The 27,192-nt window shown below is 35.1% G+C and overlaps 1 protein-coding gene across 3 annotated transcripts in view; it reads left to right on the top strand.

The window, feature by feature from the left end:
• LOC118196009 (partitioning defective 3 homolog) overlaps positions 1-27,192 on the top strand; it is a 171,970-nt gene that overhangs the window by 54,613 nt on the left and 90,165 nt on the right. For all 3 annotated transcript variants that reach the window (XM_085825312.1, XM_085825311.1, XM_085825313.1), the window contains exons 2-4: positions 1,927-2,031; positions 7,189-7,369; positions 25,416-25,564. In XM_085825312.1, coding sequence (XP_085681438.1) covers positions 1,927-2,031; positions 7,189-7,369; positions 25,416-25,564 — 435 coding nt within the window. The remainder of the gene's footprint in view (positions 1-1,926; positions 2,032-7,188; positions 7,370-25,415; positions 25,565-27,192) is intronic.

Consider the following 27,192-nt stretch of genomic DNA (forward strand, 5'->3'; position numbering starts at 1 on the left):
ATGCAGAACGTTTTAGTAGACACTGCTTCTAATAGTGTTAATGTATATTACAATTTTTCAAAACTAAAAATAATTAATGTATGAAGTGGTTAAAACTCTGAAAACCAGTTTGATTTTCTTTGAAACTCTGTTCTTAGTGTTCCCTTGCATTGATAAGGAAATATCAGTGAAAGGGTGGTTTTAGAGTAAATTAAAAGAATTTTGTAAGCAACTTCTGAGTTCAAGAAAAATTAGATCACTCTTCTGAGGAAGCGTGAGTAATATTAGGAAAGAAAATTGAACTGTATTTGTACTGTTTTGAAAACAGTTGAAGTTGAACAGTTGAAGTTTAAAACAGTGCCTACTGTTTTGAAAACAGTTGAAGTTGAACAGTTGAAGTTTAAAACAGTGCCTACTGTTTTGAAAACAGTTGAAGGCACTGTTTTAAAGAAAATCAGTGCATATTTTATCAGCTTAGATTTAAGCTATCGTTTGATTAAAGTTAGAATTAGCGCTAGTTAAAAGCACTCGATTTTTTTTATTGCCGACGTAAATTTCAAGATGTTTCGATTTAATGCGAGTTTTTCCGACCCCTCCCCTCAAAAAAAAAATTACACACAGGTAAACACTGCTATAAACTTTCAATCCGAATGTTATTTAACATGCGATTATTAATTATTTTCTGGAGAAAAGGTTGAGTTTAATATTTATCCAGCAGTCCAATTTGTCGAAAAAGTAGTTTCGGTTTTCTTTTTCCGCTAGTCTGAATATTGAATGAAATTCTTATGAGTTGAAAGGCATTTGATATTCAGAACTCCTAGTGTGAAGAATTTCGTATATGTTTTTTTAAGTAACACAAGGGTCACATACGCATATTTTTGACAGGCGTTACCGAGAGACTTCTGATGAACGCTTGTGCTGATATTCGCCTTGGCAAGGACGTAATCAGTCGATCGTAGCGGCGAAGTTCCAAATATTTTGCAGTTCAGTACAATCGTTACTTAATGGCTATGAGGAAACTGTATTCAAATGAATATTGTTAATAATATAGAATAAAAAAATATATTTTTTGTTTTAATTTTTAGCCTTCTTTATCTACAAAAATTCCATAGCTTACATAGAAAGATTTCATATCAACATAATTATTTCAAACTGGTATCAAAATGCTCCTTGGAGAAAATTTAGGCACTATAAAGCAGTAATTTTATTCTGTACTAATCTTCCTGATTTTTTTAAAACTGTCTAGATTCTTGAAAGCCCCATTGCAGGGTGTATCGTGCGCACGCTGAGTGCTCACCAATTTTTATGGATGTGCTATGTATAGGTAATGCAAAATAAATTTTTAAAATGCGAAGTAAATATATATATTAATGTTATTTTAATTTATGTATATTATTTTAATTTGTTATTTATATATATCTAAAACTTGAATTTTTTTACATAATTTTAAATATATAAAAGTAAACATATAAAAATTAACATTAAAAAATTTTAAACATATAAAAAGGAAATGTAATTTATTTGATTTAAGAATAATTTTTGAATTCCCTTCTTAATTGATTTCGGTAAAATCCTAGTATACGGTGCAGCCTTGGCGCGACTTTGAAGATTATCGCCAACACCAAAAATGATCCAAAGAACGTCTATATATATATTATACACACATAGTATATATATTATATACATAGTATATACTATGTTTAACTACATATTTTCTTTGAATGACCCGTTAACTACTCATCGTATATGTCCCGTTTTTACTGCTCATCATAAAGTCGCCAAAAGTAGTCAATACTAGGATTAAACCTTGATTTCCTTCTTAGTATTGATTAAAATTCTTAAAATCAATTACTTTTTATAGTAAACTTCATATTAATTATTCACATTATCATTTCAATTTATTCATTTAATGCATCTTTAATTACTAGAAATTTTACTGTATTTTAGCCACCATCATCAGTGGTTACAATTCACAATTTAAAAAGCTCAAGAGATGATGGTATATTGTATCCGGATGATCAGCTCAATGATGTGGCAGACGACAGAGAACAGGTATATTTTATTTATTGACAAACATATGTATAGTTAAATATGGAAAACTTTATCTAGATACTAGATTATATTCTAAAAAAATGCTTCTTCTGATAGGCTTGCTATTTAAGAGCTTATGAAGCATGTTTTTTCTAATGTTATTCATATTTTTAACCCTTCTGAGCTGCATGACTGACTTTATCTGGTCATGAGATTTTTTGTCTCTTGGTATATATTAGCCTAACTTGTTTCAAAAGAATAAATTGAATTTAAATACAAATTTAATTAATTCTTTGCGCCATTGCTGCAAGGAATGAAATTTAAATTTTAATAAACATGTAAATATGTAAAAATGCAAATTTAAAGTTAAAAAATTTAAAAAATGTGCAAACATATAAAAGATTTAATTTTCAAACTAATCTACAATATCATTTAAATTCAGATAGCATAAGTAAATCAAGTGCAAAACCAAACCGTGAAAATAAATTTACCAATTTAGCAAATTAAAATTAATCTAAAAATTTTTTTAAAAAATGCGTAAGTGAATGACTGTTGAGCAGGCAGGAGACAGACTTATCAAGGGGAAGTTGCCTCCAAACCTAACTCTTCAATCATTCAATACGTGTTTCGTCATTCATGCAGGCAAGGGTAAAAATCAAAACCAAAAGTAAATACATAGTGAAGAATGCCCAAAAAGAAATACCAATAAAGTGGTACCTTGAGAAATTAGCAATTAAAAATTAAAGGTCTAAAAGGAAAATACCAATAATGAAGTATATTAAGAAATAAGCAATGTAAAGTCTAGTATTAAATTAAATTTTTTAAAAAATTAAATTTTCCAAAAAAATTAATTTAGAAACCAATGCATTTATACAGAAACCTCCCCGACACGAATATGCATATCAATCAAAAAGGAACTAGACATAATTTATATAAACCAATAAGAAACTAAAAAGAACTAATTCATAATTTATAAAAAACAAATATATACTTAAAAATATAATTACAAATTTAGAAAATGCTTAAATACTACATAAAAAATACTTAAAAGCAAGTAAATAGTAAGTTTTAATTCTAACTTACCTACCATATTAGCGTTGGGGTCTGCAAAAGTATTTCCTAAGTGATGTAAGTGTGTTCTGCAAATTATGTAGATGGTGCTAATGTAAGTAAAGTTGAGTGCCCAGCTGCTATCTTTGTTTTATTAAAAAAAATTAATATAAAAATATTTAAATAATATAAATCTAGAAAAAATCAAAGAATATCCTAAAAGTATGTAATTCAAGTTTTAATTTTAACTGACCAACTATTTATGTTAGGAAGTTTAGTAGCTGAGCCGATCAAGAGATGTAAGTTTGCTCTGCAAATATCATAAAAGAGTACTCTAATTGAAGTAAAGTAGAGTGAAGTGGTTATTGTGAATTAATGTAAACTTGTTTGTAATGTTAAATGTGTGTTACTTCCTTTAATAATGTAAATGTAATCTTAATGAGTATAAGTGTATGAAATTATAGACTAAAATAAATAATTTTACCAAATTGGCTAATAACTGTTGTTTAAATACGTCTTCTTGACAAATTGAAAACCCTGAGTTGTTCAGATATTTAATACACTATTTTGCAAAAAAATCGAAGCACCATGAAGTCAGTTGTTGTTTTTGATTAAATTGAATACGTGTGTAGCTCGTACACAGATAATCAAATAATTATAAAAAAATCAAGGTCATAGTACCTGTTCATGTCTTGCAATCACCCATTGAGTGTTCAAATTAGTAGTTCGTTGAATCGTCGTCGAAGCAAGGAGTAGTAGAGGCTCTTAATGTCATCCTGCAACACATTCTGCCAGGCATTCATCAGTTGTCGCTCCAGATCTGTGATATTTTGTGCCCGAATCTGGCAGCCTACCATGTCCCAGACATGCTTGATTTGTAAAAGGTCTGGTAACCTTGCTGGCCAAGGATCAATCACACGGAAACAGTCCAGAGATATGCGAGCGGTATGTGGCTTGGCATTATCTTGTTGAAAAATGGCCCCAGGATGATGTGCCATGAAGGGTAATGCAATCGGCTGCAGGATGATATCAACATATCGTTGAGCTGTTAAAGATGTATGGAGGATGACTAAAGATGACCTGCTGTCATAAGAACTAGTGTCTCACACCATCGCACCAGAGGTTATGGCTGTATGTCTTTATAAAACAAAGGCTGTTTGGGACTGCTGGCCCCTTCTTCTCGAGACACGAACACGGTGGTCATCTGCTATAAGATGGGACTTCATCTGTGAGACTCATCGCTGAACACTATACAATGCCAGTCTGATGGCAGTTATGATGATCGGCTGCGATTCTGCCTATGTTGTAGGATCAAAGGCAAACATCTTAAAGGTTTCTGTGAGCGTAACCGCACCTCAGACAAGCGCGTGAGATGGCGGATGGTACCACGAGAGGTAAAGACATGGCTGTATTGCATTGAATAGTCGACAATGATATCGTTGGAGCGGTTCTGGCCTGGCGTACAGTCATCCTGTCTTGCCTCGCATTTGTGGTCCTTGGCCTTCCAGAGCCTTTAATTCGTCGGCAATTTTCTTGTAGCAACCATTGCTGCCAACATCTTTGCACAGCAGTGTCTGTATGCTGTAGGTAGCAGCTTATAGCTCAGTTTTGACCACCCAGCTTCATGCAATCCTACAATGCGATCATGTTCGAAGTCGTTTAGTTGTCTGTAAAGTCTTTGATATCATCGTAATGGCATCTTTAGTTGATTCTTTAGGGAATTACAATGGCAATAACAGAAAAAATAAATTTTCCACCTCTGTTACTGGTTTTATACTTTACGAAATGCGCATGATGATCCCTATTTCTGTTCATTTACCTTGAATTACCTTGATCATTTGCATGTTAGATCAAGATATTTTTGCATACCAAATATCGTCACGATCGCAAAAGTCCTTCTTGGAGTTTCGATTTATTTTTGCAAAAGAATGCATGTGTATATAACGAAATACTTCTGTGAAGAATATTTAACTGTTGCAAATAAAACAGTCAATAAAAGATATGGCAGATTCTGCTCTTTAAGAAGAATCAACAACCTTTTTTCATGTAAATCTATGTAAAAATGAGATTTGTATAAGCTTAGTGAATGCTGTAATAGCAGTTGTTAGATTTATAGAGACATTAGTAAAAAGTGTCAATATAAATCAGCTGAACTTTTATTTGCAGTTTTAAATTGTGTAATTCAACAAAAGTATTAAAAACTTATTTAACCCAACCACTGTGGTGTGATTTAGCAACTTTGTTAAAAGGAAAAGGTAAAAATTACTTAGTGCAGTTCGGAAATTTTTCCAATTATTTTATTAAAGATTTATAGTTGTCGATATTTATTGCATATTTGTTAATGTTAACAACACATAAAAATAAAACACACTTTGGAACACACTAAATTTTATTATTAAATAAACGTTTGACGCATTTTGAAAATTTGCTTTCTTTTATTAAGATGGTTGCAATAATATGTAAGTACCCAATATTAGTAGTAGCTCGTATTTTTAACAAAACTGGTTGAGCAAATGCTGCCATACACTATGTGGTGTATGTTCTGAGCAAATGCTGATCTGAGTATGATGATCATTTTGCTGTTTCTTTCCTTCCGTGGATCAAACCAGGATAAAAATTAATGCTGCAAATATGCTGCAAGTTCAGCAAAACAAATAACATTGTACTGTAAACGCTAAGTAATAAACACTAAATAATAATCAAACCAGGATAAAAATTAATGCTGCAAATATGCTGCAAGTTCAGCAAAACAAATAACATTGTATTGTAAACGCTAAGTAATAAATGTGGTTTTTCACCACTGAAAGATGTCACCGGAATCCATACTGCCATGAAAATCAACCAAACAGTGCATGCCTACGATATAAAATTATGTAATATCTTGCTTAATATATTTTTTGGAGAAATGTTTTACATAGGATAATGAAGTCTTCAAATGTCTGCATATAAGTTAATTCAGTTTTGGATACAAAAACAATGTATTCATTTTGTGCAGGAGTGTATTAACGTTGTCTGTAATTTTGATTAAATAGGCCTGTTTCCAAGTTTTTCTTTCTGCTTTTTTAGCATCCACATTCTCAATCATTTCATTCAATATATATATTATGAACTGCTAACCTTTCCAATTTTACCAGCACATTACCATTTTTTAAACATCTTTCCGAGTCATTCTGAGAATTTTCAAGTTTTGGATTTTTTACCTTTATCAAGAAAAATATTTCTCAGCAATAAATGAATGAAATTGTGCTAACTCTATTCTCCCACTTTAAGTAAATTTCAGCATAATTTTTCGTATTGAATTTTATTTAATCTCAGTTCTCTAATCTGCTTCTGAGATTTATAAAACATCTCAAACTCATTACTAAGTTTATCTACATAATAATGTGTATGCATTGATTATCAATTTTATTTTCATCATATTCAGAAGTCCTATGATAAATAAAAGCTAATGCTGAGGTATATTTCTCTCTATACTTTATAATACTTTCTTGCTGAGGGTGTTCTCTCCGTGTGTAAAAAAAATTACAAAGTCAAATTAGCTGAAGAACGTAAAATATAAAGTATCTCATTAAATAAAACTGCTGGAAACTCCCAGATTTTTCCATAAGAACCTCTCAGTGTTTCATGGTTCAAGGTTTGCAGTTGTGATATATAAAGATGCATCTTAGTAGTAAAGCTTGCCACCCTGAACAATGATATAGCTAGCATGGAATGCACGATTCGCATACTGTTGCATTTAGGTTCTATTATCAGATAGGGTATGGGTATTTATGACTGTAATGTCTAAGGCTCTGAACATTTGGTGTTAGGAAGAAAAAAAGAGATTGAATTATACCCTTTGTTCAGCTTTCTATCAAATTTGAGTTGAAGCTTAGACAGATAGCCGTCATCTGCATTGCCTAAATTAAATGGTTCAGTTCAATCTAACTGTGAAATTAACGGCCAGTGTAAAAGTTAATAGTGTATTATATTAAATCCTGACCATTTTGTGTTGCAGAAAATGTTATGTGGATTTGAGATTAATAATTTCTATCTTTATTAATTTTTTATGCAAATAAAAGACAATTCTATATTGTATCATATTTTATATCTGATGGCAAAGTTTTTTTCCCCTTTCTTAAAATTTAGATAATAGCTGTTTTTGAAGAAGAAAATTATTCTCCGTTACCTCAATATAACTGTGGAGATGTCACGAGTACAAGTTCTGTCTGCACTGGAAGCCCTGATATGTTCAGTGTTGAAGTTGGATCACACTGTAGCATTCCTTACAATAGTGATGTAGAAATAACAGAAGATCAGCAGCCTGCAGGTAAAAAATAAATTTCCTAGTAAAGGATTAAATTTCATGTTGTTTCATGAGTGATTTTTCTTGGCTTGTGCTGTAATTATTGATTTTTAACATCAAAAATATTAATGATAAAAATATATTTACGGGTACCCCGCGATTTTTGGCGGTACGTGGACACCGAGTTTGTGTATGTGTAGAGGCGAATTTTGCGCCAAAATAACAAGTTAAAGAATTGCACAAACTCGGTATCCATGTACACATCGACCTATTTTCACTTAAAGAAACATCAGAGAATTGCACAAACTAGGCATTGTGCACACCCTTGACTTTGTGCATGTACACATCGATTTATATTCACTTAAAAAGTCAAAGGAGTAGCCAACAAAAAATGTGCAACGTTACGTTAGGGATGTACAACCTGCGGTTCGCGAGCGATCAACTTGTGGCCTGCCGAGACCTTTTCAAACTTTTGTTACGATTTGACATATCGGTTGTCTCTAGAATTAATTATGAGAAAAAAAAAAAATCACCCTCCTCCTTCATTACTCATTCTACTCTAAGCCCTCAAAGTGAGATTTGGAACTGAACAAAGTTCCTGGTGTCAACCAAAACACATATCTGCTGCCTGAGAACAAAAATTGCTCCTAGCCTGTAGGACCAACACCTGTAGAAGATTGAGAAAGAGTCTGTAGTATGACGCAGCACGAGTGTGTTTGCACGCATGCGCTAGTAAAGTGGAAGAGAAAAGTATTTGCTAGGATCCGAAGTGGTGCATTCATTTTCTTAGTGACGTTGCACTTTTGGCTTCCTGGCTATACATTGTTTTATCATGTGTGGCGTTTATTTTTCTTTTTGAGACTATTAAGAAGTTTTGTATTTTGAATATTTCACTTTTTTGTTTAAATATTATTTTGAAAGCGGAACCAACGTAGAATTTTTGCAATTTTTGTTCCACGTGGTTTTGATAGTTGCCATGATGAATGGATGTAAAACAGAAAGAAAGTTAGCAGACGATAACAGGAAATTTTCGGGGGCCTGGACTTTGAAATATTTTTTTGTGGAATGAAATAATAGAATTACTTGCTTGATATGTAATTTTACAATTAGTGTTTGCAAGGAGTATAACATTAAATGACACTACGACACGAAACACTGAAAATGTTCTAAGCTTGAGGGAGAGGTTCAAAATCATAAAATCAGATCTCTTTGCAATTCTGTCGTTGCTCAAAGGAATTTATTTACAAAGGCATCTTCACAGTTAGATATCTGTGTTCAAGTTAATTGGGAATTGCAGCCTTAATTAATTGCTAAAAGTGGCCACCCATTCACTGATGGCGATTTTGCAGAGGAATGTATATTGTTGGCTTCTGAGAAAGTATGCACTGAAGCTATGCAGAACTTTAAAAATGTGAGTCTCAATATAATGACAATTCAAAGAAGAATTGAAAATTTATCTGATGATCTTACTGAGCAATTACAGAATTTAAGTAAGCTGATGAGTCAGCAGATATTACTTCAACAGCTCAGCTTCTTTTGTTTGTCAGAGGAATTCCTGAAAATTTTGAAGTAACTGAAGAACTTGTTGGACTGAGTTCAATGAAGGGGCGAACAACTGGAACTGATATTTCATCCTCAGCTTTAAATTTGTGTTCTGGATATAATTTTTATATTAATTGTTAGTATCACTACTGATGGAGCTGCAGCCATGATTGGAATTCAGAATGGCATGGTGAATCTACTGAGAAACCACTTGGATGATAGAGGAAAAGATTTGCTTGGGTATCATTGATCAAGAACAGCTATGTGTGAAAGAACTAGGATTTAACCGCTTAATGAAAGTAGTGAACAATACAATCAATGTTATTCGCTCACATGGTTTAAACCACCGGCAATTTAAGGAAATCCTAGACACACAGATGCACCGCTTAGTGATCTCGTATATTACTCTGAAGTACGATGGTTGAGCTGTGGAGAGGCTTGAAAAGGTTTGCTGATTTGATTGATAAAATAATACCATTCCTTGAAGAAAATGGCAAGCAAACTGAGATGTTAAAGGAACCATCTTTTAAGTGTAACTTAGCATTTTTAGTTGATGTGACAGCCCCTCTGAATGACCTAAATAAAAAATTTATGGGAAAAAACGAATTAAATCACCTGACCAGTGCAGTATCTGCTTTTAAACTTAAATCAGCTGTTCTCAAAGCAGCTTGGCTGTCAAAATTTTGTCAGTTTTCCTTACCTGAAGAAACTCAAAGAAGATTTTCCTGATAAACAACTAGATTATTCAGATCAAATAAAGAGGCTGCTTATTTCTTTTGAAAAGCAATTTGCAGACTTTGAGTTGCCTAAGGTTAAATTTAAACTGTTCAGGGACCCATTTTCTGTTGTAGTCGAAGAAGCTCCAGAAGATGTTCAAATAGAACTTATCAATTTACAAACTTCTGACCAGGGCTGTGGAGTCGGTAGGGAAAATGACTGACTCCGACTTCTGAAATTTTGAAGACTCCAACTCCCTCGTATATACAGGGTGTTTCATAGATCATGGGACAAACTTGGAGGGGTGGTGGAGTGTACTAAAACATGCATTTTTTGTATAGGAATATAGGGTCTAAAGTGACGGTTTAAGGCAGGAACACAAGAAAACGACATGAGAGGAAAATTTGTTTGTGTACAAAATCAATGCAAAGTGCTTCTTTGTAGCAATGCAGTATTCGCAATAAATGTTAAAAAAATGGAACACTAATAGTAATAAGAACTACAGATGTGATTGGCTGGCAGTGCAGTGGTAGAGGGCGGTAGTGAGCCAGACAAACCACGATCCGATGCAGCAGAGTATCATTAGCAACTCTGATGTCGAGAGTGATGGGTGAGTTTACGCACAGGGAAAAAGCTTACATGCATCTCATGCATGGTGCTGCTAATGGGAATGGCAGAGCAGCGCTACGGTTACCAGAAACGGTTTCCGAACAGGCATATGCCGAAGCACACAATGTTCAAGATGTTGCAGGCCCACCAGCGGCCGAGCGGTAAAGTCGCTGAACACTGGTAGTTCAGTCCGAGGTTCGAATCCCGCTAATGGACTGACTGCATGTCTGTTTTCGTGGTTTTCCCCATGTGTAACGTGTATGCGAGCCAGTTTCCCTTAGAAAGTCCTCCACAAAGGCTTCCCTCCCCTTAGGCAGATAGCTCTCGGGGCTTTGCCGTAATTAAATAACCTAACCTAATCAAGAGGTTGCATTTGTCTCTGTCTGAAAATGGGTTATATGAAGCCACCTCTGACACTAGGAGTGGAAGAAGGCACGAAAACCTCACATTGAAGAATCTATCTTGAACATTGTGCATGAATCACCTGAGACAAGTACAAGAGCTATTGCATGTCGTCTGCAGCTGAGTCATTCTACCGTTTGGAGAGTATTGCATGCAGAGTTGCCAACTCTCCCGATTTAGGCGGGAGACTCCCGATTTTCGACCGCTCTCCCGCCAACCCGATTTACAATATATTTCTCCCAACTTTTTCTTATTCTTAATATTTCTCACGACTTTTATGGGACTTGGCTTAATACTTCGTTATATGAACAAAAAAAAAAAAAAAAAAAAAAAAAAAGTGATTTTGGACTTCTGAAAGCAACTGAATTTTCTCTAGATTACATCTAAAATGAAACCATGCGAATCAGATGAGAATTTCTGCTTTGTGATTGACAGCATACATATCTAGAAACGTCTTATTCTCCAGTTGTCCAATGGGCATCGAGCTCCACTGCGTGTCATCTGGCATATATTAGCCAATGAGCACAAAGCAAGCTCAAGGCCGTTGGCCGTTCTTTGGATGTTCTTTCGCTATTTCGTTCATCTTGTCCTGAGTTGTGTGAGTACACATGCCTTTAGGAAATAGTTTTAGAAATTATCGTCTTTTGATATGTCTGCGAGAAAGGTGAAATACTCGTGCACGTTTCAAAAATCGTACACAGTTGACTTTCCTTCCATTATTTCTTCAAGGAAATGTAATAAATTTGCAATGTGTACCATCTGTCGTTGCGATTTTTCGATTTCGCTTGGTGGAAGGGCAGATGTTCTCAAACATGTGCGTACACAAAAACACAAGGACAACATGAGTTGTTTTGAAAAAACGAAAAATTAAATTTTTCTTCGGAAACAAAAGACCAAAAAGTGATTAATGCAGAATGTCTGTTCTCTGCCTTTTTACTGGAGCACAACCTGCCACTGAATGCATCGGATCACGCTGCAGCTTTATTTAGAAAAGTGTTTCCTGATAGTGAAATCGCTAAGGAATACTCAAGTGCAAGGACCAAAACAGGTGCAATTGTTAAAGAAATGGGTTTGAAAAATAAATCTTCAGTTATTGATTGCATTAAAACAGCTCCGTTCTGCCTCTCTACGGATGGAAGCAATAATACCAATTCAAAACTGTATCCAATTGTTGTTTCTTTTTTTTAATGCAGAGTCTTCAGAAATTTGAGTACAGTTTACTTTCTGTCCCCACCTTAGAAGGACATTCGACAGGCTTTAATATAGCACAGCTAATTATTAAAACTTTAAAATAAAATGCAGTCCCTCTGGATAATTGCTTAGCGCTTGGTGCCGATGATGCACCAGTAATGGTAGTTAAGACACAATAACACGCCGAATAAATACTGATTCAGAAGTCAAACAACAAAAATCAGCGTTAATTCACAAAATTTTCACAGGACTAGTTTCGATGGTTTTACCGAACCATCATCTTCAGCTGCAAAACCGCAAATGAACAAGATAGGAAATAATGTTTAGATAAGATAAGAAAGCCTGGACAAGAATAAGCAAGTGGCGCCATCTGTTGGCGAAACCAGAACTAAAACATAATTTCTCTAAAAGCCGAAGGCAAATTTGGATTGGAATTAGGATCGTTAACTAGAACAGAAAGATTTTTATGAATGTGAAATGCCTCTAGAAAATCCAGTTCTCCAATGGAAGATGTTTTTTGAATAATTTTGGCAGCAGAAAAATTGAAAGTGTGATTTTCGGACCAACAATGTTGAGCAACAGAAGACTTCTGTGTTTCCTTTTTTCTAACATATGCCTCATGTTCTTTGACGCGAAATTTTAAGGCTCTCTTAGTTTGGCCAATGTAAATTAAACCGCACTGGCAAGGAATCCTATAAATACCCCAGGAATTCATATCCGGAATGGGGTCCTTGAGTATAGAAGTTGGAATTTTATTGATGGGAGAGTAAACAACCCGGAAGTTAAATTTCTGCAAAATATGTGCAACTTTATAGCTAATTGATGGAAAGAAGGGAATGACAACAGAATTTTTATAATCTCCTAAAATAAGAGTGTGGCTTTTAGAGTGTTGAGATGAGAATTTTTTAACTGCTTGATTAATAATGTTGGGTGAAAAGCCCCTGTCAATAGCTATTGCTTTTAAATAATTTAGTTCTTCATCAAGGGCTAGTTTGGAGGAGCAAACTTGAAAAGCACGGAAAACATAGGAATAAAATGAAGCTAACTTTTGTTTAGTCGGATGACATGATTTAAAGTGTGGTGGAAGGCAAACCGATGAAGGTTTACGGTAAACTGTAGTACTGAAGTTGGATGTGTTACGTGTGACCAGAATGTCGAGAAACGGAAGAGAATTGCAAGTCTCAAGTTCAAAAGTGAACTGAATAGCAGGATCAATAGAATTCATTGTTGAAAGAACTCTATTTAAATCATCTTTATTACCTTGAAACAGGGTAAAAGTATCGTCTACGTAGCGGAACCATGCCGGGAAGTTTAAAGTTTCAAACAATTTTGATTCATAATAATGCATGTAGATATCAGCCAGGATGGGACTGAAGGGGCTTCCCATGGCTAATCCCTCAGTTTGCTTGTAATATTTATTTTGGAAAACAAAATGTGTTTGTTTCAAACAGAGTTGAGTGAGAGAAATTAGCTCATCAATTTCGATGCAAGAGAAATGAAATTCGCGAAGTCTGGTTTCTGGACATCTTAATGCACCCTCCACTGGGACATTGGTGAATAATGATTTTACATCAAAAGAAACCATGAGTAAATTACGAGGAGAAATGTTTTTAACCTTTTTTACAAACTCTATTGAATTTTTTATGGTGTAAATGTTATTGTCTAATAGAGTGGAAAATCTAGAAACTAAATATTTAGCTAATGGATACGAGGCAGTACCTAAATTTGATACAATAGGGCGGAAAGGAATACCACTTTTATGAATTTTGGGAAGAGCATATAATCTGGCATAATTCGCAACAGATGGGATAAGCGAATGTTTTAAGTTGCTTGAAATGATTTGCGAAGATTTGATCGCAGTTTTTATTTTGGATAAGTCCGAAGGTGAAGGATCTTTAGGGATCGGATTATATGGTCCTTCGTTTAAGAGTTTAGTGACACCATCGATGTAAGTGTTCTTATCCATGACGACTATCTGGCCACCTTTGTCGGCCTTTGAAATGACAATATCCGGGTTAGAATGAATCTCGCGCATTGTAGCTCTTTCTCTCACAGTTAGATTTGGTTTCAAAGGTTTATTATTGAACTTCACATTATGAGCGATAAGATGCCTAATCATTTCTTTCTGTGAATCTGAAACTTTACTGAACTTGAAAGCTTTTTCGATAGGAGCCAAAATCTTTGGAATCGAGGGTTTACAGGTTTGTGAGAAGTTAAAATTATATTTTAGAATTCTCTCTTGTTCTTCTGAAAGACTAACATTAGAAATATTAACTATTGGCTTGATGTTTACAATGGGAAGATTTTTTGAACTACTTGAACTGGAAGACTGTAAAAGAAGTTTTTCGAATTTAACTGCAAGGGTGTTTTTATGACGGTTAACTGCATTCTCCGTTCTAGACCAAGACTTTTGTTCAAGGGCATTGAATTTTGGATATGTTTTAGCGAGTTCCAGATGAAGCTTATAGAGTTCATGTTCAATTTTGGACAATTGTTGACGTGTAGCCCTTATCACGGACCGAAGTAAGGCAAGTTTGCAATTTAACAGAATTCTTGAAACGCGACTCGAAGGTTTTTGATTAGATTTGATTTGAATAAAATTGGGGATCAATTTTTTACATTTACATTTAAGTAAAAAGTCAAGATGATTCAGGAATTTTTGCCATTTCAGGCGTAATTTAGTGAAACGATTAACAGATGAAGGCATGATAAACAATGCAGAAAATCAAACTAAATTAACTGAGCAAAAATAAAGTACACACAAAATAGCAGAAATATCCCTCACTGAAATGAATAGAAAACAAAATGTTTGTAAGCAAAATGCATGAAATCAGACAAGCAAAGCACAATATCCAAATGTACAAAACATAAACATAACTTGAAAATTGCAAAAATGTACTCACCGAAACTCCTACAATCACAAAATGGCGGCCACACCACGTGCAAAAAAGAAAGCAAAATGTAAGCCTGTTTGGGGCTTCTATAATTAAGACACAATAACACGCCGAATAAATACTGATTCAGAAGTCAAACAACGAAAATCAGCGTTAATTCACAAAATTTTCACAGGACTAGTTTCGATGGTTTTACCGAACCATCATCTTCAGCTGCAAAACCGCAAATGAACAAGATAGGAAATAATGTTTAGATAAGATAAGAAAGCCTGGACAAGAATAAGCAAGTGGCGCCATCTGTTGGCGAAACCAGAACTAAAACATAATTTCTCTAAAAGCCGAAGGCAAATTTGGATTGGAATTAGGATCGTTAACTAGAACAGAAAGATTTTTATGAATGTGAAATGCCTCTAGAAAATCCAGTTCTCCAATGGAAGATGTTTTTTGAATAATTTTGGCAGCAGAAAAATTGAAAGTGTGATTTTCGGACCAACAATGTTGAGCAACAGAAGACTTCTGTGTTTCCTTTTTTCTAACATATGCCTCATGTTCTTTGACGCGAAATTTTAAGGCTCTCTTAGTTTGGCCAATGTAAATTAAACCGCACTGGCAAGGAATCCTATAAATACCCCAGGAATTCATATCCGGAATGGGGTCCTTGAGTATAGAAGTTGGAATTTTATTGATGGGAGAGTAAACAAGCTTTCAAGTTCAGTAAAGTTTCAGATTCACAGAAAGAAATGATTAGGCATCTTATCGCTCATAATGTGAAATTCAATAATAAACCTTTGAAACCAAATCTAACTGCGAGAGAAAGAGCTACAATGCGCGAGATTCATTCTAACCCGGATATTGTCATTTCAAAGGCCGACAAAGGTGGCCAGATAGTCGTCATGGATAAGAACACTTACATCGATGGTGTCACTAAACTCTTAAACGAAGGACCATATAATCCGATCCCTAAAGATCCTTTACCTTCGGACTTATCCAAAATAAAAACTGCGATCAAATCTTCGCAAATCATTTCAAGCAACTTAAAACATTCGCTTATCCCATCTGTTGCGAATTGTGCCAGATTATATGCTCTTCCCAAAATTCATAAAAGTGGTATTCCTTTCCGCCCTATTGTATCAAATTTAGGTACTGCCTCGTATCCATTAGCTAAATATTTAGTTTCTAGATTTTCCACTCTATTAGACAATAACATTTACACCATAAAAAATTCAATAGAGTTTGTAAAAAAGGTTAAAAACATTTCTCCTAGTAATTTACTCATGCTTTCTTTTGATGTAAAATCATTATTCACCAATGTCCCAGTGGAGGGTGCATTAAGATGTCTAGAAACCAGACTTCGCGAATTTCATTTCTCTTGCATCGAAATTGATGAGCTAATTTCTCTCACTCAACTCTGTTTGAAACAAACACATTTTGTTTTCCAAAATAAATATTACAAGCAAACTGAGGGATTAGCCATGGGAAGCCCCCTCAGTCCCATCCTGGCTGATATCTACATGCATTATTATGAATCAAAATTGTTTGAAACTTTAAACTTCCCGGCATGGTTCCGCTACGTAGACGATACTTTTACCCTGTTTCAAGGTAATAAAGATGATTTAAATAGAGTTCTTTCAACAATGAATTCTATTGATCCTGCTATTCAGTTCACTTTTGAACTTGAGACTTGCAATTCTCTTCCGTTTCTCGACATTCTGGTCACACGTAACACATCCAACTTCAGTACTACAGTTTACCGTAAACCTTCATCGGTTTGCCTTCCACCACACTTTAAATCATGTCATCCGACTAAACAAAAGTTAGCTTCATTTTATTCCTATGTTTTCCGTGCTCTTCAAGTTTGCTCCTCCAAACTAGCCCTTGATGAAGAACTAAATTATTTAAAAGCAATAGCTATTGACAGGGTCTTTTCACCCAACATTATTAATCAAGCAGTTAAAAAATTCTCATCTCAACACACTAAAAGCCACACTCTTATTTTAGGAGATTATAAAAATTCTGTTGTCATTCCCTTCTTTCCATCAATTAGCTATAAAGTTGCACATATTTTGCAGAAATTTAACATTCGGGTTGTTTATTCTCCCATCAGTAAAATTCCAACTTCTATACTCAAGGATCCCATTCCGGATATGATTTCCTGGGGTATTTATAGGATTCCTTGCCGGTGCGGTTTAATTTACATTGGCCAAACTAAGAGAGCCTTAAAATTTCGCGTCAAAGAACATGAGGCATATGTTAGAAAAAAGGAAACACAGAAGTCTTCTGTTGCTCAACATTGTTGGTCCGAAAATCACACTTTCAATTTTTCTGCTGCCAAAATTATTCAAAAAACATCTTCCATTGGAGAACTGGATTTTCTAGAGGCATTTCACATTCATAAAAATCTTTCTGTTCTAGTTAACGATCCTAATTCCAATCCAAATTTGCCTTCGGCTTTTAGAGAAATTATGTTTTAGTTCTGGTTTCGCCAACAGATGGCGCCACTTGCTTATTCTTGTCCAGGCTTTCTTATCTTATCTAAACATTATTTCCTATCTTGTTCATTTGCGGTTTTGCAGCTGAAGATGATGGTTCGGTAAAACCATCGAAACTAGTCCTGTGAAAATTTTGTGAATTAACGCTGATTTTTGTTGTTTGACTTCTGAATCAGTAATGGTAGGCTTGAAGACTGGTGTTGCAGGCATCTTAAGAAAGGCAAATTCAGATTTGCAGATTATGAGGTGCACCTGTGACCTCTTAGATTTAGCAGCTGAAAAAGGGGCAGCTTCTTTACCATTAAATGTGGATGAACACATTGTTGATATTTATTATTATCTTGAAAGGATTTCTAAAAGAAAGGAAAAATTGAAACAGTTCCAACAGCTGCATAATACTGAAATGAGAAAAATTTTGATTTTTTGTAATTTCTGCATCATTCAGCAATTCAACTGGCAGTTCTCAAAATAATACTGCAAAATATAAGCGTAAAGCTGATACAAATTTCTCTCAAAATAAAGAAAAAAATTGCTCAACACACGAAACATTTTCCGATTACTGTAAGTTTATTTTGTGAAGAACGAATATTTATGTTTTTGTCTTCAGACCTTAACAAAGCTTTTTGCTTTTTTTTTTTACAATTCATTTTGCCATCATTCGATGTTCTGAACACAATTCTACAAAGCAGAATTCCATTAATTCATGTTTTGCAATCAATGATTTATGATCTGTTTAAAGACATTTTATCAAAGTTTGTAAAACCAGTCTGTGTTTTTTCTTGTAATTCTATATATGATGTGATTTATGGTGAAACAGAAAATCAAAAGGAAGATGAAGATTTGGTAATAGGAGCTGCAACTACAAAAGTAGTGGAAGAACTTTCAGAAGAAGACAAAAATAAGTTTTATCTTCATGTTAGAAGTTACTTATGTCGAGTATGTGATTACACACTACATAAATTTCCAGTCAACGATGAAGTGATTTTGCATGCTAAAGTTGCTGATGTTTCTGCTCTAGCAAATGCATCTTTTTTTGATATAAGGTACTTTTTGAACAGATTTCCTGTGTTACTTCGTTTAGTCATGAAAGATGATGATATTGATGTTGCTACTGATATACTGCAGTCGCAATTTTGCAGTTTACAATTAGAAAACTTGGATGAAGTTATATAATCAGCTAGGATTGACACCCAGTGGAGGTTAATTGGAAAATTGAAAGGTGCTGATGGAATTTTAAAATATAGTGAACTCTCTAGAATTATGTTGGCCATCTTGACAGTTCCCCATAGTAATGCAGAGTGTGAGAGGATTTTCAGTGTTGTTGCGAAAACGAGGACTAAATTTAGATCTAATATTAGTGATGACACATTAGAAAAACATTTATTAGCGAAAGCAGGCGTACGTGGCAATTGCTATGAACAAAATTATGAAGTTTCTTTCTTAACGAGAGCAAAATCTGCCACTGTCCATAACATTTGTATAAAAACTGATTAAAGTGCTTTTTTTTTTTTTTTTTTTTTTTTTTTAAAAACGATGAAAGTAATAAAAATGTTTTTTATGTTTAAAGTATTTTTGTTTTGCTTGCATTTAAGACTTAGTAACTATTTAAAGTTAATTCATTATTAAAAACTATATTTTTATCATTTAAAAAGTCTTTTTAACATTGTGAAAAATCTCCTGATTTCTTAAAAAAATCTCCTGATTTTTGAGTGTCATAGGTTGGCAAGTATGTGCATGAAAATGGTTTGCACCCATACCATTTGCAGAGAGTCCAAGCCTTGCAATAGACACATTACCCTCTTCGAGTTCATTTCTGTCATTGGTTCTTGCAGCAGTGTGTGGAGCAGGCCTTTTTCCCATCGGATGAGGCAACTTTCTCACAGGACGGCATCTTCAATAGCCACAGCATGCACCTGTGAGCAACTCATAATCCACACGGCAGACGTCCACATGCATTCCAAACCTGCTTCTCTGTGAATGTGTGGGCGGGTATCGTTAATGACTACCTCATAGGCCCATACCTCTTACCTGCACGTACAAATGGCTTATGTTATCATATTTTTCTGTAAGAGGTGCTAACGGAATAGCTGCAGGATGTTCCGGCTGTCGATCGTGATTACATGTGGTTCCAGCATGCTTGTGCACCAGCCCATAACCACATGCGGGTCCGCAATTACTTGGATGGAATGTTTCCGGGCCGATGGATTGGCCGTGGTGGAGCTGTACGATGGCCACCCTGTTCGCCAGATTTATCCACCTTAGATTTTTTTTTATGGGTCTATCTGAAGAGCATCATTTATCAGACTCCCGTTGACTCACTGGAGGACCTCTTTGCACGACTATCCATTGCGGCTGCAAGACTGACGTTTTTCAAAATGTTTATCAATCCCTTCTGCGACGTTACTAAGCTTCTATTACTGCTGGTGTTCGCAAATTTGAACATTTATTGTGAATACTGTATTCCTACAAAGAAGCACTTTGCGTTGATTTTGTACATAATTACATTTTCCTCTCGTGTCTTTTTTTTTTTTTTTTTTTTTTTTTTTCATTCCTGCCTCAACCCGTCACTTTAAAACCTACATTCCTATAAAAAATGCATGTTTTAGTACGCTCCACCACCCTTCAAAGTTTGTCCCATGATTTATGAAACATCCTGTGTATAATATTGTTACGAAATGTAAAGGCGTGGTAAGATAGCTTCCTGACAAAGCAAGTTTAGGGTTGCCACAAAATGACAATGGGAGGCAGGGTTGCCACATTTGGCAATAAATCGCCCATTTGCCAACAAAATTGACCATATACCATGGACAGATGGAGAACCTTCTGGAACGAGTTCTTACCAGTTTAGCCCAGAATGTTCTCGAACAGAAGCCGAAAGCTATATAAGCCCTGTGAGTCCACAGTCAGTTGGTGTGCGTCTATCATCGAGTGAGTGTGTGCTCCGTCTAGCAAGCTGATAGTCAGTCATTGAGCGAGTGTCTCAAAGTCTAGCGCCAAGTTGGTCGTCGAGTGCATCGCGAATTAGTGCATTATCGAGTTTTGTCTTAGACTGTGCTGAGTCGAGATCTATACTCTTGTGTATTGTCGAGTGCAACACGTGGAGAGTCTGAGAGTACGTGGAGTTCGGAGAACGACGAAGCAGAGTTGGGAGCTGTACTCGTGTGCTTTGCAGTCAAGCTGTTTCCACCGTTATTGCCTCACAGTGTGAAGGCTGTGTCGCTGAATGTGTCAGCGTGTTTATAACAGTTCGACGACTGTAAAAGTGATTTTGAAGCTAGCTTATTAATATTGGTAAACAAAGTGTGTTTCGATACTTCATCAAGTGACATTGTTATTCACTCCAAATATATGAACCCCGTACGATTCGATACTTCATCAAGTGTCGTTGTTATTCACTCCAAATCTACAAAATCCGTACGAACGTGAAGGAAGAAAATAACGTAACAACTGGTGTCAGAAATGTGGTTTGTGAGTGACCTGCCTGCAGAGAAAAGCCATGGCGGAAGAAATGAAGACTTTGATGGACCTTTTAGCCGAGTTGAAAGCTGGACAGGAAGAGATAAAAAAGCCAGATGTGCTGAGATAAAAGACGGATTATGATGAGATAAAATCTGGATATAAAGAGATGACAGCTGAGATCAAAGCTGCATTGAAAGAGATGAAAGCCCGGCGAAAAGAAATAAATGTCGGCCAAGAAAAGGTGCGAGAGCAACTCCAACACGTGAAAGTGGAGTTTACAGAAGATATTGGAGGCATAAAAGACAATGTGGAAATGAGAGAAATGTTTTCTGCAGAAGCAAAGGATGAAGAAATGAAGGAAGTAGCTAATGAATTGCCTGAGAAAGATCAAGACATGATGGATGAAAAATCTAATGGGATTAAAGGAAAAAAACGAAAACATGAAGTTTTTGATTCTCATGTGCCTGAAGTAGAGACGGAAGAATGCGAAAATGCAACAGTAAAGCTGGTAGAAACTGATAGTGAAAATATGAACTCGCAGTTAGCGAGTGTTGAACCATCTGAAAATGCATGTGATGCAGAGATGAGAGAAGTTGATGTGCAGCTTAATCAGTGTGCTCCAGTATTGCAAGAATCTTCACCCACTCGACACTTGCTGCCCGGCTGTCAACTCGATCGACTCCGCAGGGATTGACTTGCTAGACGAGACACCAACTCGATACTAACTATCAAGCTTGCTAGACGGAGCACACACTCACTCGATGAGAGAAGCACACTAACTGACTGCGAACCAGCAGGGCTTATATAGCTTTCGACTTGTGTTCGAGAACATTCTGGGCTAAACCGGTAAGAACTCGTTCCAGAAGGTTCTCCATCTGTCCATGGTATGTTGGAAAATGGGCTATTTATCGCCAAATGTGGCAACCCTGCCTTCCCTTGCCATTTTATGGCAACCCTAAAACTCCTTTGCGGGGAAGCTATCTTACCTCTCCTTTACATTTTGTAACAATATAAACATATACGCATGGGTTATAGCTTATTTTTTAAATATAAAAGAGGTAATAGATACTACAAGGAAAAAAGTTTATGGCATAGCAAATTATTTATATTAATTAGCATTTATTATGAAATGGAAAAACTGGCATTAACTATTTTTAAGAAACAGTATAGCTTAGGCAAGATCTTTGTTGGAGAGCCATAGATCCGATTTGATAAACTTCAGAGCTGAGAAGAGTCTTTCCATACTAACTTGATACTGTTAGGGCTACTACTTTTAACTTTTCAGGATAGATTTTTATAAGTTCTAAAAGATGTCTTGCAAGCACAATAATATTTTTCTATTTCTTCAAAGGCCATGTAGAAATCTTGTTTGTACTTTTAGGCTCTTGGCTCTTTATATTCATTCACTTTGCCTTAGCCTTTTCAATGTTATCCAAAAATATTTCTCAAAATCTAATTCATCACTGGAAGAGGATGATAGAGACTCAGTTGCAATGCCTGCAGTTTGACTGTCCTGATTCAAATTCTCCAATTGTTCTGAGAATAATTTCATTCTTAATGAAATTTAATAGATGGCTTTCTTTTTCTTTTAATTTGTTTATCATCCAAGAAAATTCGGTGTCTCAGATCTACATATATTAAACCCAGCAAGATCTCATTGTCAGGCAAGCTAGTTTCTCTTTTCTTCATTGAAGAAATGATTCCTTCTCCAATAAACCCTCCATTTCAGAAAGAACAAACTTCACATTCTTCCATTTTTGCCTCTTGTCAATTCTTCAGATTGCAGCCTTTTTGTGGCTAAATACGGTGTAGAAAGAAGAGTTTCCAATTGTGCAAGATCGTCCCACAGTTTTTGTGTTATTGAAACATTACAATTGTCTACATCTTGTAAAAAAGTTCTTAATTCTAACAACCTCTTTATCGTCAAATATGTACTTCCTTATCGTGTTGCTTGATCAATAATTGCTCCTTTTTCTGCTTGCTTCCTAAGAATGGCATCAATTTTGGGAGTTCTTGCTGCTATTGCTGCTTACCTAAATTTACCAGTGAGATTTGTAACTAAATGAATCAGTTTAATCACTAATGGCAAATATCACATCCATCCTCCTCCCTTATATTTATTTATTAATATGTCAATAAAATAGAAAATAACTACCGTAATTTCCGGAAGAAAGGCCGCATTCGAGAAAAATGGCGGGAAAATAATTAAAATTACAGAGAAACGCTGCATCAGCATAAACGTCGCAATAGATTAAATTGCGCGTGACATTGTCATAGGCCGTATAGATGCAAAATCTCAACCTATGCTCTGATATATGACATATCAGTTAAGAAAAATGCATGAAATTAAACCATAACTCAAAAATAAAGGTAAGAAATGTTGAAAATATATTTACATTCACGAATATACTTACATTTACCCACTGAAGAAGTCCATATTTGTAATACTCAGACTATATTATAAAAAATGTTGCAACAATGAAATATTAAATTTGGATGACAAAAGGAAATTTTAAATGCATCATATGAAGCGATGAAAATCTGATTCTTCACTATCTGAATTAAAAAGATTTAGTAAATCCTGATCTAAGTCTTCCAGATCGTCACATTCATCCTCTTGGTTTACAGTCTCTTTATCTAAGGATATAATTTCAGCTTCTTTGAACCCTGCTATTATTGACGATGTTTTTACTCATTTCCATGCACATCCAACCCACTTTGCAACTTCTTCATAAGGATGCTCTACGCATTTTACCGCTTTTGGTATACGTATGCAATCCTTCACTCATCCAACACTCCCACCGCCTTCGGACTTCAGCTTTGAAGGATTTATTACCTGACAAATCTAATGGTTCTAAGATTTTTGTCAAACTACCAGGAATTATTGCTACGGTTGTGGACAATTTTTGACATCTGGTTTTCACTGACTCAAGTAAATGAGCACGCATGGAATCCATTATCAATAAAAAGGTTGGAAAAAAGATCCCTTACGACACTGCCAAACTTTTTGTAGCCACTCATGCATGATTGTTTTGCACTTCCAGCCGCTCTCGTTTGCACAAATAATTATGTCATTAGGAAAATCTCCCTTCGAAATAGTCTTTCATTTAAAAATGATCATCGGCTTTAGCTTGTCACCATTTGCGGCACAAAGCTAACACACATGTAAATGACATTCTTTCATGCCCCATCGTAAGCACAGATACAGTTTTTGCAGCAGTTTCATCAACAGTTCTGTTTGCAGGAGAGTCGAAAATGAGCAGCGTTGTTTCATCCATATTTATTATCTGTGACCAAAGTTTTTTTTTTAAATCATATCTGTCACATATTTTAGAAAAGATGCCTTTTTTATCCTGCCAGTCCATAGGTAATTGTTGCCTGACTGTTGTTCTAGTACGTACAGAAATATTTTTTCTTTTCATAAATCTGCTACACCAGCAATGCCCTCCTTTGAAATCATTTATGTTCTGCTATAAATTTTGCTTCTAAGCGAATTTTTACAGTGGGAATTGCCATTCCCTTTTCTCGTTGTTCCTTTATCCATTTGTCATCCTCTAGATTCGGCCACTTACAGTACCACTTCTTTTGGCTTGTTTCTGTTGTGACATATTTTTAAATTCTTCTTTTTCAGTTCTCCAATGTCGCATATATCTGTTGTTCACTTCATACTCTCGAGCTGCTGCTCTATTTCCAATTTGTTCAGCACGTGAAAATACATTAAGCTTAAAACCAGCAGTATAGCATCCGTGCCGTTTAGGTGCCATTTTCAAAAATTTTCCGCTCCCTTCTTACTTAAAAACTATTCAACAAGTACTTGTACCCAAACTGATGGGATCTGTATTTGGCAGAATGCCAATAAAAATGGATTCATGCTGAAGGGGAAATACATTGTCATCAGAGTATCAGAGTTCCTTATTGGGAGGCAGGTGGAGTTTGCAGAAAAGGCAGGGGTGGGGAGAGGATGGGTCCTGGATGATTCATCGAATGGCAGAGGAAAGAGACTATTCAAAATGATGAGAATGCTGATTTGAAAGGAGAAAGAATGTTATTGTTCTGAGATCCGGTTTAGAGTGAATAAGGCATGTAGGTTGGTTCAAGGGAAATAATGTTCGCAAAAAGCAACTGAGTGGTCTTTTGTGTGGGAACAGCTCCAGTCTATGTACTATGACAAGGCCATCCAAACTATGTACAATGACAAAGTTATTCAAACTATGTACAATGACCATCATAGGAAATATTTTATTTTTAGTGCACCTAAACGCCGCATGGGTAGAAACGCTGCACCCGCTGAAAATTTAAGTTTTGAACATGTAAATGCCATGTTGTTTCTTCCAGAAATCACAGTATTTATTAATGTATATAGTCCATAAATAAAAATAATAACTGAGGTTGCCAATATTATTTTTTTTTCAATTCATTTAAATTTCATTTGAAATTCAAACTGTCTAACAAAAAACCGGATTCTGAGTCAACTTGTTTTTAGTGACTCCAGCTCTGACTCCTTTTACCCCAAAATCTGCCCAATTCCGACTCCACAACCCTGCTTCTGACTTACGCAAATCTAGATTCCGTGATTTAAATATTCTGGACTTTTATAGCATTCTACCTGCCGAATTTTTACGCTTAAAAAATAATGTAAGCAGATAAATATTTACATGTTATTGAGTAGTGCTTCTGAATTCATTATTAATTGATGACCAAGATGGAAAAATCTTGGAATGTCATGGTAAATACTGTGACTTAATATTTTACTCTTTTACTCCATAGGGGTGACTCCTCTGCAGGTAAGAAGAGGCAGTGAACCAGCTTTGAATTGCCTTTTTCCATTATCTCCTTCAACAGACCCCAGTAAAAGATGGTCAACAGCAGTTGTTATTAATACTAGTGAAGCTCAAGATTCACTTGATAACCAAGAAGTTAGCTTAAATTTCATTATATCCATATAAGTGAAACTTTTAACTATAGTTGTGTCTTTCTTTTTTATGTAATATCTCGCTTGCCATTGGAAATTCAAAATGTAAAAGGGTGCCTCATGCTTTTGTGATATGTTATATAAAATTGTAGATGAATTTTGTAAAGATAATTATTTAATCTTTGTTTGCATTAAACTATATGACAAATTATTTTTCTCCTTTTAATTCATGAATTATTTTATGATTTTTAAATTATATATAATTATTCAGCATAATTATCTGTAATATAAATGGCTAGTGCTTCTTATTTTTGTTTTGTTTAAAGAATTTATAAGGTAATTGTAACATATCCATAAATAAATAAATTAATAATAGAATTTTGTGACCTTGCAAACAAATTAAACCTGCTAGGGCCTACCAGCGGCCGAGCAGTAAAGTCGCTGAACACTGGTAGTTCGGTCCGAGGTTCGAATCCTGCGAATGGGCTGGCTGCATGGGCGTTTTCGGGTTTTTTTTCCATGTGTAATGTATATACGAGCCAATTTCCCTTAGAAAGTCCTCCATGAAGCCCTAGTGTGCTTTGCCATAATTAAATAAACTAAACCTGCTAGAGTTAATGTTGATGCAGCATTAGCCATATTTTACTTTTAGCCATGACAGTGATGGAAACATGCTGTTTTGTTGCAGGTTGAGATGTATGCTACAGAGTTTCTAGAGTAAAGAATGGTGGTGCTACACATGTATTTTGTTTGCTTTGTGAAAAATGAAGGCAGATAAGATGAGAAAGTTTGGTTAAAAGAAGTTATGGCATTTGATTTTGAAAAATCTGGGGTATATTTTAAATGTGTGTTTGGTTGCATATTAAATTCATGAATCTGTTTCAAATCTTCCTCTTAGTTTTCACTTATTTACATATTTCGTTTTAAAAGAAAAATTATGTTGTTCAACAAGGTAAGGATTACTAGACAGAAGTCATAAAATTTCCCCTTCCTTGAAACCAAGTGCATGCCAAACATTTAAATGCATTTTTCTCAGAGCAAGGATTACGACATGAGTGGGCTTGAGAATCTACTATAGAGTCTAGAAGAGAGGATTGGAGCAAAATTTTTTTTTTTTTTTTTATGTACAGTCAAAAGTCGTTAATTCGGACACCCATAATCCGGACCTCAAAGCTACAAACTTTCTGCGCATGCGTTGCGTTCACGCATGCGCACAGGCGTTTACGAGAGCGCATAAGACCCTTACGGCTGCGAATATGTTTGTACGCATGCGCGTTTATTGTGTAACGGAGTTATACGCTAAGCTAAAGTTATCTAATTCAGTTAATGTTGCAGATTGCGTTGTTCCTTAATCTTCGAATTGGATCCGGCTTATTATTTTTTGCAGACTGTTACAGCAATTTTATAAAAGTAAGCTTGAACTTTCGATTATGTCAAATAGAATTTCCGATATATATTTACTACAAAGCGAAAGTATGTTTTGAAATCCGAAATCTGTTTATCAATTTCACGCTGCTCTGCGGCAGAGGGGGGGGGGGGCAGAAACGTCATTATTAGATTATGATAGATTAGAAAGATTATGTCAAATAAAATTTCCGATATATATTTACTAATATGTAATTTGTATCTACA

This window comes from Stegodyphus dumicola, chromosome 10 (assembly GCF_044657685.1).
Source record: "Stegodyphus dumicola isolate Sdum_Otavi_A_Nest chromosome 10, ASM4465768v1".
Taxonomy (NCBI): Eukaryota; Metazoa; Arthropoda; class Arachnida; order Araneae; family Eresidae; genus Stegodyphus; species Stegodyphus dumicola.